This window comes from Epinephelus lanceolatus, chromosome 5 (genome assembly GCF_041903045.1).
Source record: "Epinephelus lanceolatus isolate andai-2023 chromosome 5, ASM4190304v1, whole genome shotgun sequence".
In the NCBI taxonomy this organism is placed as follows: domain Eukaryota; kingdom Metazoa; phylum Chordata; class Actinopteri; order Perciformes; family Serranidae; genus Epinephelus; species Epinephelus lanceolatus.
In genome coordinates, this window is record NC_135738.1 from 40,030,441 (window position 1) to 40,041,833 (window position 11,393).

The window sequence follows — 11,393 nt, forward strand, 5'->3', positions numbered from 1 at the left end:
CAAACGCCGCACTAAGATCTAATAAAACAAGTACAGAGACAAGTCCTTTGTCTGAAGCAATCATAAGGTCATTTGTAATTTTAACTAGTGCTGTCTCAGTGCTATGATGCACTCTAAATCCTGACTGAAATTCCTCAAATAAATTATTATCATGGAGAAAATCACACAGCTGGTCTGCAACTACTTTCTCAAGGATCTTTGAAAGAAAGGGAAGATTAGATATTGGTCTATAGTTGGCTAACACCTCTGGATCCAAGGTGGGCTTTTTTAGGAGAGGTTTAATTACAGCTACCTTAAAAGACTGTGGTACATAGCCTGTTAATAAGGCTATATTGATCATATCTAATATATGAGTGTTAACTAAAGGTAAGACCTCCTTAAGTAGCCTAGTTGGGATGGGGTCTAAGAGACACGTTGATGATTTAGATGAAGAAATCACTGTGGTCAGTTCTTAGAGGAAAAATCTGGGAAGGGCAATCTAAATATATATTAGGTCTTACAGCTGTGTTTGAGGTTAGATAGGTACTATCTGATGACAGGAGATCATGAATTTTGCCTCTAATAGATAGTTGACTCAAGATGGTCAGACTGTGTTTATAGAATCAAATAACGAATTAAAACCAACTTATCGGGGGAAATGAACAATTGAACATACATCAGCGTAATAATAACTACCTAAAATAACAAAAAACATGTTTGGAGAAATTTTATTTGATGTGTACTTGTACTTAAATCTTGAGTTGTTAGTGTCCCTTCTATTGAGGGTGTGGAACTTATGACCTGTACTACAGGCAGCCAAGAGGGAGCGATCGAGATGTTTTGGCCAGCACTATCCTACCCCAGCCCCCATTAGTGTTGCTAGTGTTATTTCCGTTTCCCTGGAAACGCATGGGGTCTGACTAATAACTTGAAAACAATCAGTCACGTCAGTGGACTCCAATACGTAATGAAGCCTAGTTTATTACTCCAGCAAGTAGACCGAGCCTTAGTAATGACGTAGCAACAGAGAGGATTTCTAGTCCCTGTTGAGTCAGCAGCCAACTTGAGCTAACGTTAATGCTTACTAGAGATTGTGAGATTTCCCAAACTGAATAAATACCGCTCATATAAACACTAAACTGCTTTGCAGCTCAAACAGGATGTAGCCTAACTAAGTTATCTGCTGAAAAAAATCATGTTTCCATGGACAGATTTAGTTACTAAGTCCGCAAACTTCACATGTATTTTGAAGCTCGTAGCTCTGTGTCACAGCTGATGGAGGAGCGTACATCAAGGCTGATGTGATCCAAACATTTCCAATAACTCCAGAGGGTTGTGAAGTCCAAAATATCAACATTTATTGAAAAGATAGATGTCATCATTTCTGAAATTAACAACATGTTTTTATCTAACGAAATATTCTGCTTCAGTCCATATGGAGTTTGGCCTTTCAGAAACATTTTCACTGCTGTCACTAAACTGTTTGTTCTCTGGTTCTCTGCTGCACACAAGAGGCAGTAGCACCTGTATTAACGAGCTGTCTGCATCAATTTAACAGCACCATTAGTGTTATGTTCATTACATAAAGTTCATTTAATAAAATAAAATAAAAAGACAAGTTTAATATCTTCTGAACTGGCGGAGTAATATGTTTGGTGATGAGTAGCTGTGCTATCATGCTGATTTGAGCACATTCTAAGAGTTGATCAATCAGATTGGTTGGTCGGAACTATGCAACGTCACCGAACGAAGCCGTGCAGTTACAGTAGCGCTCACTGTATGGATCACGTTGCAGTGATGCAGAAAATCTATTCAGAATATAATTTGATCTGATTTGCAGGTCGTTGTTGCTCTGACTGAACTACTGAATGTGTCTGTAGTGTTCTCTGGACATTTGCCCACGCTGGCTGTAAAGCAGGGGTGGACTGGGACAAAAATTCAGCCCTGGCATTTTCTGACCAGACCAGCCCACTACATTATCAGCGGACACCACGTAGAAGTCCACAGATCTGGGCAGAGAGTTAGAGAGGAAGTCTACGCAGCCAAAACAGCATGCCACCTTAAACTATAGATAAAAGCTATAATTAAGCCTTGTATAGTGCTCAGGGTCCAATTCTACCCAATGTTGTTGTTGTTTTTTTTTTAAGTTTTTCTCAGTGGCTTTGGAGCATTTCTCACATAACTATTAATCATTTGCACAACAGTTAGTGCATTTCTCAAAACAATTAGTACAAACTGCAAAACCTTGTTGATAACCTGCAGCAAGCAAGTATTCATGTCAATGAAAGTGTGCTTGTCATAAAAAAAAGTCCTGACACCATCGTTTATGAACAAGATAGTCAAATGGCTTTGTCATGTTTCATTATGACACTTTACTCTCTAAGTGTTTTCCAATGCAAAAAAGTCAGATCTTTGTGCAAATAGTGCTGTCTTGAGCATTTTCAGGTAGTGTCACAGCCATTTGAAAACTACAGTAAAAGTTACACATATACTGCATTTAATGAGGTAACTGAGTACAATACACTGAATACATACAATTCACATTTTTACTGCATATACTCTTTGCAATTTTAATTTCTTCACAGCATTGTGCAAAAGAAAAATACACACTTAGAAAGTCCCTTTAGCTAGAGCTGTGCACAAACAATATTATAGTCCATTGGAATTGTTCAATTTAGGACACATTGTCTGGGAAAAAAAAGTGATAAAGAAATGTATAAAATTAGCTTGACAGATTTTGACAACTAGTTGAACATGTTTGTATGTAATTACTCAAGCAACTAAATGAGGACTATTAGTTTTATAGGGAATGACTATTCAGCATTCATAAGTATAGTTCATTTTGACTGACATGACATAAGCAAATGATAATGTTATAAAACAGCAGAGAATTGTATGAAATTTTCAATTTGTTAGAAGGAATGAGAAACTGCTGCCATGATGTGCACAAATGACTCAATGTTGTGGAGGCTGAATTAACAGTTATGAGACTTTTAATTCTGATCAGAGAAATGCACCAAAACAACTGAGAAAAAAATATAATATTTGAGAGCTGTAAAATAGCCTGAGCACTTTTACTGGAGCCTCAAATTGGACAATTTCTGACAATAACCATCCTTTCCTATCCTATCTCTCCTCGTCTTGTACTCCAGATCAAAATATGTATACGTTTATAAACATTTTCTGTGCAGTTATTATACTTTTAAGGTATTTGACCCTTAATAATTCAAAATCATCAGACAAAACTAATGCTTTAGTCTTTACATCCAAAACAGTTCATGTTTTTCTCCTGTTTTATGTAATTGGATACTTTACTGAATGGTTTTAAATGTATTTTCTCCATTAAAAAGAGTAAGAACAGACTAAATACTACACTCTGCTCTCAGAAAGCTTCATGGGCCACTTTTGCAGGTAAAGCACTGCATGAAGAAATGACTGCTTGACTTTATCAATAAAGGTAATATCACATTCAATGTAAAAAAAAAAAAATACACCCTCAGGGCTGCCAACTTTTGACTTCAGCTTGGAGTGAGATTTGTTCAAAAAACATGTAATTTAAAACAAATTTCCTGCATTTCTACACCACCTAACCTCTTGGATTAAGACAAGAAAGAGCAACCATGTATAATGTTAACCAAAAATGTAAAATTATATTACTAGATTTCAGCATTGAGGTGGTTACATACATAATCCAGACTAAAATCCATGGCCCCGAGTGTCTGTCGCTAGTGCGCATCTTAATGTGTCGGGGAGTGAGGTTTTACGCACAGCACTGTACCTGCTGGCTACCGCTACACAGAGGCATGCCAACCTAAAAACCTATTATTGGGAATCGTGAGAAAGCGACGGAGACACAGAGCATTCCCGTAACCATAGTAACCCACTCGCTCCTGCCTGTGTGCGCACGGCATGAGAGGAGAGGAAGAGACGCTGACTGAGATTACTCGGAGCAGCATGCATGGGAATAAATTACAATATAATAGATATCTGTATATTTCTTGCTTTCCCCCTGATGACTTGAATAACACGGTGCTACTGCTGCTGCGTTTTGCTGGTCTGTCTTGTCTGTCCGTGCGCTGTCAGTATCCTCTTTTCACGCCACGACGTTATCAATTATGAATTTAGTTTTCACTGCGTGAGAAAATGGACATGTGGCGTGAGAGCACAAACGGCACCCCATACCTCAAAGTGTATTTAAAGGTCGCAGCCTCTTACTTGTCCCGTAAAATTTACGTAGAAAATATATCTAAGGCATAAGCTACCTAAAGTAAACTAAAAGCTGTTCTTGTTCTGTTTTTAAGTACATGTATACATGTTCTCACTGAAAGACAACTCAAGTATTTTCCCCAACAGTCAGAATCCATGCTTCGGTCGCTGACAGCTGTTTAGAAACACTGAAATAAGACCGTAGCATACAATTCTGGACCCTGCATGAGCAGTCTCAGAGGGCCCACCATCCTTCCTCTCTATCCATGTCTCTTACGCACCGTTTAAATTTTGCAGTCGTTCTGCCCTTTTCTCTTTTTTCTTAAACATTATTTGAAGCTAAATGTGGCAAAATGTTATTTTCAGCGTGAGCCACTTTACAAACGGCACCCCATATTGAGGACCCTACACAACAGTGAAGGGAGGGGCAGAACATAGTGTATGGAGAAAATTTCTCCACAACACTGACTGTTTGTATTGTTATCTGCGCATCATGCCTTTTGAATTCGTTACGAACTACCACAACTTCGTATCATTTGAGTGAAGAGCACCACAGCTCTTCACTCAAATGATAGACTACATATTATTTATTGTCTAAATAGTATGGTGAAGATAGGATGATCACTGATTGATCACGGTTACATTACATCTATAATGAAAAAGAAACAGCTCTTTCGCGGATAGTGTGTGGCTCTTAAAAGAGCCGTTTTGGGGGCTGGTTTCCAGCAGTCAAAGAGTGTCCAGGTTTACTTGGCCTTGCCGGCCTTCTCGGTCTTCTTGGGCAGCAGAACAGCCTGGATGTTGGGCAGCACGCCGCCCTGAGCGATGGTCACTCCGCCCAGCAGCTTGTTGAGCTCCTCGTCGTTGCGGACAGCCAGCTGCAGGTGACGAGGGATGATACGGGTCTTCTTGTTGTCGCGGGCAGCGTTTCCAGCCAACTCCAGGATCTCAGCGGTCAGGTACTCCAGCACAGCCGCCAGGTAGACGGGGGCGCCAGCACCGACACGCTCCGCATAGTTTCCTTTGCGCAGCAGCCTGTGGACACGGCCGACTGGGAACTGAAGCCCAGCACGGGAGGAGCGGGTCTTTGCCTTGGCTCTGGCTTTTCCACCGGTTTTTCCGCGGCCACTCATTTTTCAGTTGCTCTCTAAAGTCGGGACAAAGAGAAGTGTTCTCTCAGCAGCTGAAACCCTCCTCTATATATCCACGGAGCGCGGGACGGTTCCTGCCAGACCAACCAGAAAAGAGGCTTCAGCAGAGCAGCAGAGGGCGGTCCAGCCTGTATTTTGGCGGACCTTTTGAAAGGATTTTCAGCCAATAAGCAGCGGAGATGTGGGCGGTGGGTCGCTCCTTCAGGCGGTGCTGAGCTCCGTAGGAGCCCCTCACCAATCAGGAGCCGGAGATCTGAAGCAGCGTCACCATCTCACAGCCGGTCCCACAGTTTAAGAGCAGCGAGTCTTTAAATGCTACATTATTCTCCTGTACAAAGAAGTCATGGCAAGAACCAAGCAGACCGCTCGTAAATCCACTGGAGGCAAAGCCCCGAGGAAGCAGCTGGCCACCAAGGCTGCCCGTAAGAGCGCCCCGGCCACCGGCGGCGTGAAGAAGCCTCACCGTTACAGGCCCGGTACCGTGGCTCTGAGAGAGATCCGTCGCTACCAGAAATCCACGGAGCTGCTGATCCGCAAGCTGCCCTTCCAGCGCCTGGTCCGAGAAATCGCTCAGGACTTCAAGACCGACCTGCGCTTCCAGAGCTCCGCTGTCATGGCTCTGCAGGAGTCCAGTGAGGCTTACCTGGTGGGCCTGTTTGAGGACACCAACCTGTGCGCCATCCACGCCAAGAGAGTCACCATCATGCCCAAAGACATCCAGCTGGCCCGTCGCATCCGCGGAGAGAGAGCTTAAACTCTGCTGCTGCTCCACAAACCACAACGGCTCTTTTAAGAGCCACCTCACTCCTCACTCAAGAGATCACTCCTCTGTTCAACACATGTCATGGATGACAACTGGTTAATGATTTATTTATTTCAAAGAAGTTAATGGAGTTAGCCTGCAAGAAACGAACTAACAAAGCAGGCCATAACCTAATTTAATAATAGTGGGTTGGCATGATAAAGTATTTAGTGAGAAACATCGTTTAGTCCATCTCGTATATTCAGTTTATGGACATATGGGGCGATAATAAACCACTAAGTGGTCTCCTCTCCTACAGCCTGAAGAATCTTTACAATTCTGAGCTTCTCTGATAGATTACAATAGGCCTATTGGCTGTTAAGCAAAGCTGGGCAAAGTTTCCGATTGCTTTAAAGTGATCCTCTAATTTAAAAAAAAACATACTTACATGAAAGGTAATTAAATCATACAACTGTTGGAGTGCTTTCCCTGCTTCACTTTCTGCGGATTTAGAACTGTTTAGTAGTGATGGTGAGATGAAGCGAAGCATTGAAGCTTTCCAGCAAATTGTTTCAGAAAAGGGTTCATTTCTCGAGGCTTCATGTGCACACGAAACCACCTGCTGGCCAAAGTGTGTAAGACAGGCAGCTGTGATCTTACCATGTAATCTGTGATACACGGTATTTTGTGTCAGTAACGGCTCTTGGGAAATGACTATAAATAATAAAATATAATAATAAAATTTAATAATAATAATACATTTTAAAAAATGTATGACCATATAACTTATTTATATCAGTATAGTGAATTTTCTAGTGGGTAGCCTATATTATGGCTGTACTGTATCAAATACATGTATAATGAACTAATTGTATTGTGAATGCATCCTATGTGTATAAACCATTCATTTGGCCAAAAATTGTATTGTGGTGTCGTGTAATATAGACTAATATAATAATGGCAGGAGGGGTAATATTTGTGTACTGTGTCACTTCTGTCAAAACCTCACGCCAAGATCTGAACCACTTCCCGAACCAGTCACATGGTACAGCCGGGTAGCGAGGCTTCGGGTTTCATCAATGACGTCACTCGTCTGAAACGATACAAGCCTAGATACTAGAATTTATACTTAGGGATTTATCCAGGTTTCCTAGGCTAATTTATAGCCTACAATGTAAAATGCTGGCGCTAATAAAGTTAGCATGTTGTATTTGTGGAGAAATGTGTCCAGATAAAGACAAGTGTTTGTCTGTGAATGCTACAAGTTATAGTGATGCCAATTTGCGTACTTGTGTTTGAAATTGTCTCTATTAAGCCATGTTTAATGTGTGTTTTGAATCAACTAAACTTTACAGCACTTCACAGAAACCTCCACTGCCGACTAGCGTATTGGAACTGTAACTGCAGAGTGACACAGACACACCATCGCAGTCGTAAAAATGCTCACAACAGCGAAGGCTACATGCGTAAAGTCTATGCACAACTATAAATCCCCTGTAACTTAGAAGCATCGGCACAGCACTTAACATCTAGGCTACTTGTTAGATTTTGATTAAAAATGAGAACAAACACAAACAGTATTGGCTTTTTTAAAAGGAAAACTTCTGCATTTATTTCAACCTGAACCTTATTTCCCTGTGTAAACTGGTCAAAGAGACTGTCAATTACACTTTTTTGACAATTGGTCCAGTATTGAGGGAGTGGGCAGCAGCTGGCAGTTGTGGGACTGGCTGCAATGGAAGCACATGGGGCAACTGAACACCGTTACTTTAGGTTTGTTAAAAGTGGTTATTGTCACCACAGGATCAGGTTGTTTTAAGTGTCTTTAGTGTCTCTTTACCTTTCACTTGATCCGGTCTGTTTGTTATTGTGTCACTAAATGGAAGTCTGGTTCTAAAAATATCTCGAGATGTCACCTGTTGCAGTCAGACAACAGTAGAAACATGAGTGAGATTTGGAGAGTATAATAACCAGAGTAGTTTACACAAAGTGTATGTTAGTCTTAGCTGAAAGATTTTCCATGACATGGATGATTGCTTACCTGATTTCAATCATGTGGATGAGGTCTTTGAATTTGATGGCTGCTCTTATTTATTTGAGTATATGTATTAACAGCGTACCAGGCGAGGGAGGGGGCAACAACCAACTGAGGTTTTTATTTTACTCTTTTACATAGCCTATTCATTACATCTTACTGGTGCTTCTTGTTATGACACAATCCCCTTTGGTGCTGTAACACTGCTCAATACTGGACCAATTTCAAAATTTGTTGTTCACATCATTCTCTTTGACCAATTCACGCAAGGAAAATAGGGTCCAAGTTGAAAAATGCCAAAGTTATCCTTTGAAGTTTAAATCAAGACAGTGTTATTACAGTAAGATTTGCTTATCTGAGTCCCCTTCATGAAAATCCCCTCTGCTGTTATTGTGTCTGAGAGTAACATTATCATTCAGGAGTACAGCAGTGTAAGCCATTTGGTCACTAAGGATATCTCATTGCATTACCAGGTCATTTATTCAAATACATTTGAATTCTGTGATGAAGGATGAATTATGTTGATGTGAGAAAATGAGCTATATATGTGGGACATTACACTCGCTGTAGCAACCACAAATCTGTTTTTAAAGCACTTGCCACCAAAGTGTACACTCGGTATCCAAGGTCCTGTCCTGTTTCTGAGCACCACCACACAGAATAAGAAGGCGAGGAAACTGACAGCGGCCAAGAAACCAACAAGGAGCCCCAAGAAGTGATCCAAAAAGACTATTGAGAAAGTTGCCAAAAAGACCACTGCAGCCAAGAAAGCACCTGCAGCAAAGAAACCTGCAGCTAAGAAATCTCCTGCAAGAAAGCTGCCAAGCCAAAAGCAAAGAAAGCAGCAGCCAGGAAGAAGTAAACTGTCATCAGAAACAGCAAAGGCTCTTTTAAGAGCCACCCACACCATCCTTAAAGAGCATGTCCTTTCTTCTTTATATTGAGTGCAGGTGTATTAACATCTTAAATATTTGGTGCAAGTGGAAAGAAAAGGGAAACACAGAATCGTTTATAACAGGCTATTATTTATTTGTAACTTACAAGAGAAGCAGCCGTGTTTCTCCTAACCTTAGAGTTACCAAGTCATTAAAGTCAGATGTCTGTTACAGATTTTTTTCTTTAACCATACCATGTATGAATGGACTTTGTTGTAGCTGTATGATGCTGTAGAGCTGAATCACAACTGTCCTCACTTAAACAAATTTCGTGATGAATGTCATAGTAAATAAGCACAAGAAGAATAGGCATATAAATAAATAATCAACAGTATAGATTAGTGAAAGTGATCACTCACTTTATTGAAAACAAAAAGTGATCAGTCAGTCATAAAAGAAGAAAAAAACCCAATGAGAATCAATAGTGTAATTGTTACTTACAACATAACACAGTAAACATGATCTTAATTTATTGAAATAATCGTGATGATCCAGTGATGAATGTGCCAGGAAGAAATATGATTCTCCAATCTAACCTTAACTCTCAATATTAGAGATTAAACTGTATACAGTTTAATCTCTAATATTAACTATAGTTAAAAAAAAATAGAGAAAAGAAAAACTACTATTAACTAGTGCTTGTTATGTTATGATGTATAACAGTGTAGCTAATTTTCATCCTTATACTCAGAAATCACTTGTTTCATGCTCAATGATATTTAAGTTTAGGCTGTTGTTTAAGTTTTTATCAGTTCTGGTTTATCAGTATAGTTACAGTCATAACCTCCTACACAGTAACCTATAGTAAATGTATGTCCAAAGTAAGTCATCTGTATCTATATCTGAGAGCACTGAATGGTTTTTGATCTACAGATGCAGGGCCGCCCCTCCCTAAACGCAGAACACGCGCTGTGCCTCATCTTCCATGGGGGGGGGGCACATTTTGCGCGAGGGGACGCATGAGGCGCGCGTAGAATCAGCTCGAGGAAGGAGAGAAGAGACCTGTAATCTGACCGCGCATGCGTCGTTGCAATGGTTGACATCACTCTATGCATCTGACCAATCAGAGGGGTGCGCCGGCAGGCACTTGCAGAGCTGCAGCAGGTGAAGAGTTGTCGACATGTCGTCCAAAAGACAAAGAAAGAGGAAAAAAAGGGCAAAACAAGAGGAAGCTCGTGCTTCACATGTCATTGCAGGAACCAGATATCTTTAGTGTCACAACTGAGAGCTGCTGTTCTTCTGGATGTTGATGCTGGTAAATTTATCATCAAATCTAACATATACAGGAGGAACACAGCGTTCAGTGATTTAGGTGGGACATGACTGCATCTTCTTGATACTGTAGGCCTACAGACTAGTTTTCCTTCAAGACATGTGACCAAAAATAAAAACTCTTAATATTCTGATTACAGATGAGAAACTGGAATGGTTGTATTTTGATGTCAAAGAAGGCATGATGGGTTATTTAAGTAGATTCAAACCTGCTATTACAGAGTGCAGGTATTGAAACAGTGAGTGGTACTAACCAGAAGTGCAATGATACGCATAGGCTACACAGTAACAGTACCCTGAAAAGCTGATATAACCTTTAGCAAAGGATATAAAAACATCAAATTGCTAAACAAAGTTATGTGCTACACAACACATTCGGTTGTTTTACTAAAGGCATACATCAAATTGGTAAATATAGTGTAGCCTACTACACAACCTCTTTAGTTAGGAATAGTATTAACACCTCCTGTAATTCTCTATAGTAATAGAAACTTTAGACAATAGGAAGAACTCTTCAGAAAAACTGGGTGGCTCTTAAGAGCCTTGAGTTGTCGGTTATTTCTCAGGACTGTTTACTCAAAGCTGGTGTACTTGGTGACGGCCTTGGTGCCCTCAGACACAGCGTACTTGCTAGCTCACCGGACGCTTACCTATAGAGTAGCAGGCCTAGGGTCGAGAATCATAACAGAAAACGAGCTCTTCAAATTAATGTGGGTGGCCCTTAAAAGGGCCTTTGGGTTTCAGTAATTAACATTAAGTGTTTAACCTCCGAAGCCGTACAGAGTGCGACCCTGCCTCTTCAGAGCATACACCACATCCATGGCGGTCACAGTCTTCCTCTTGGCGTGCTCGGTGTAGGTGACGGCATCACGGATGACATTCTCCAGGAACACCTTCAACACACCGCGGGTCTCCTCGTAGATCAGACCGGAGATACGCTTCACTCCACCACGGCGAGCCAGACGGCGGATAGCGGGTTTGGTGATTCCCTGGATGTTATCACGGAGAACTTTACGGTGACGCTTAGCGCCTCCTTTACCGAGTCCTTTTCCTCCCTTGCCTCTTCCGCTCAT

General features: G+C 41.0%; 3 protein-coding genes across 3 annotated transcripts; 1 reads left to right on the forward strand and 2 right to left on the reverse strand.

Annotated features, from left to right (window-relative positions):
- Positions 1-4,870: 4,870 nt before the first annotated feature.
- Positions 4,871-5,337, reverse strand: LOC117250374 (histone H2A-like). The gene has a single exon (XM_033616435.2). It carries the CDS (start codon positions 5,316-5,318, stop codon positions 4,932-4,934), a length of 387 nt encoding a protein of 128 aa, XP_033472326.2. The 5' UTR covers positions 5,319-5,337; the 3' UTR covers positions 4,871-4,931.
- A 339-nt stretch (positions 5,338-5,676) lies between these two features.
- Positions 5,677-6,464, forward strand: LOC117250373 (histone H3). Its single transcript, XM_033616434.2, has one exon. It carries the CDS (start codon positions 5,680-5,682, stop codon positions 6,088-6,090), a length of 411 nt encoding a protein of 136 aa, XP_033472325.1. The 5' UTR covers positions 5,677-5,679; the 3' UTR covers positions 6,091-6,464.
- Positions 6,465-11,081: 4,617 nt separating this feature from the next.
- LOC117262897 (histone H4) lies at positions 11,082-11,393 on the reverse strand. Its single transcript, XM_033636086.2, has one exon. It carries the CDS (start codon positions 11,391-11,393, stop codon positions 11,082-11,084), a length of 312 nt encoding a protein of 103 aa, XP_033491977.1.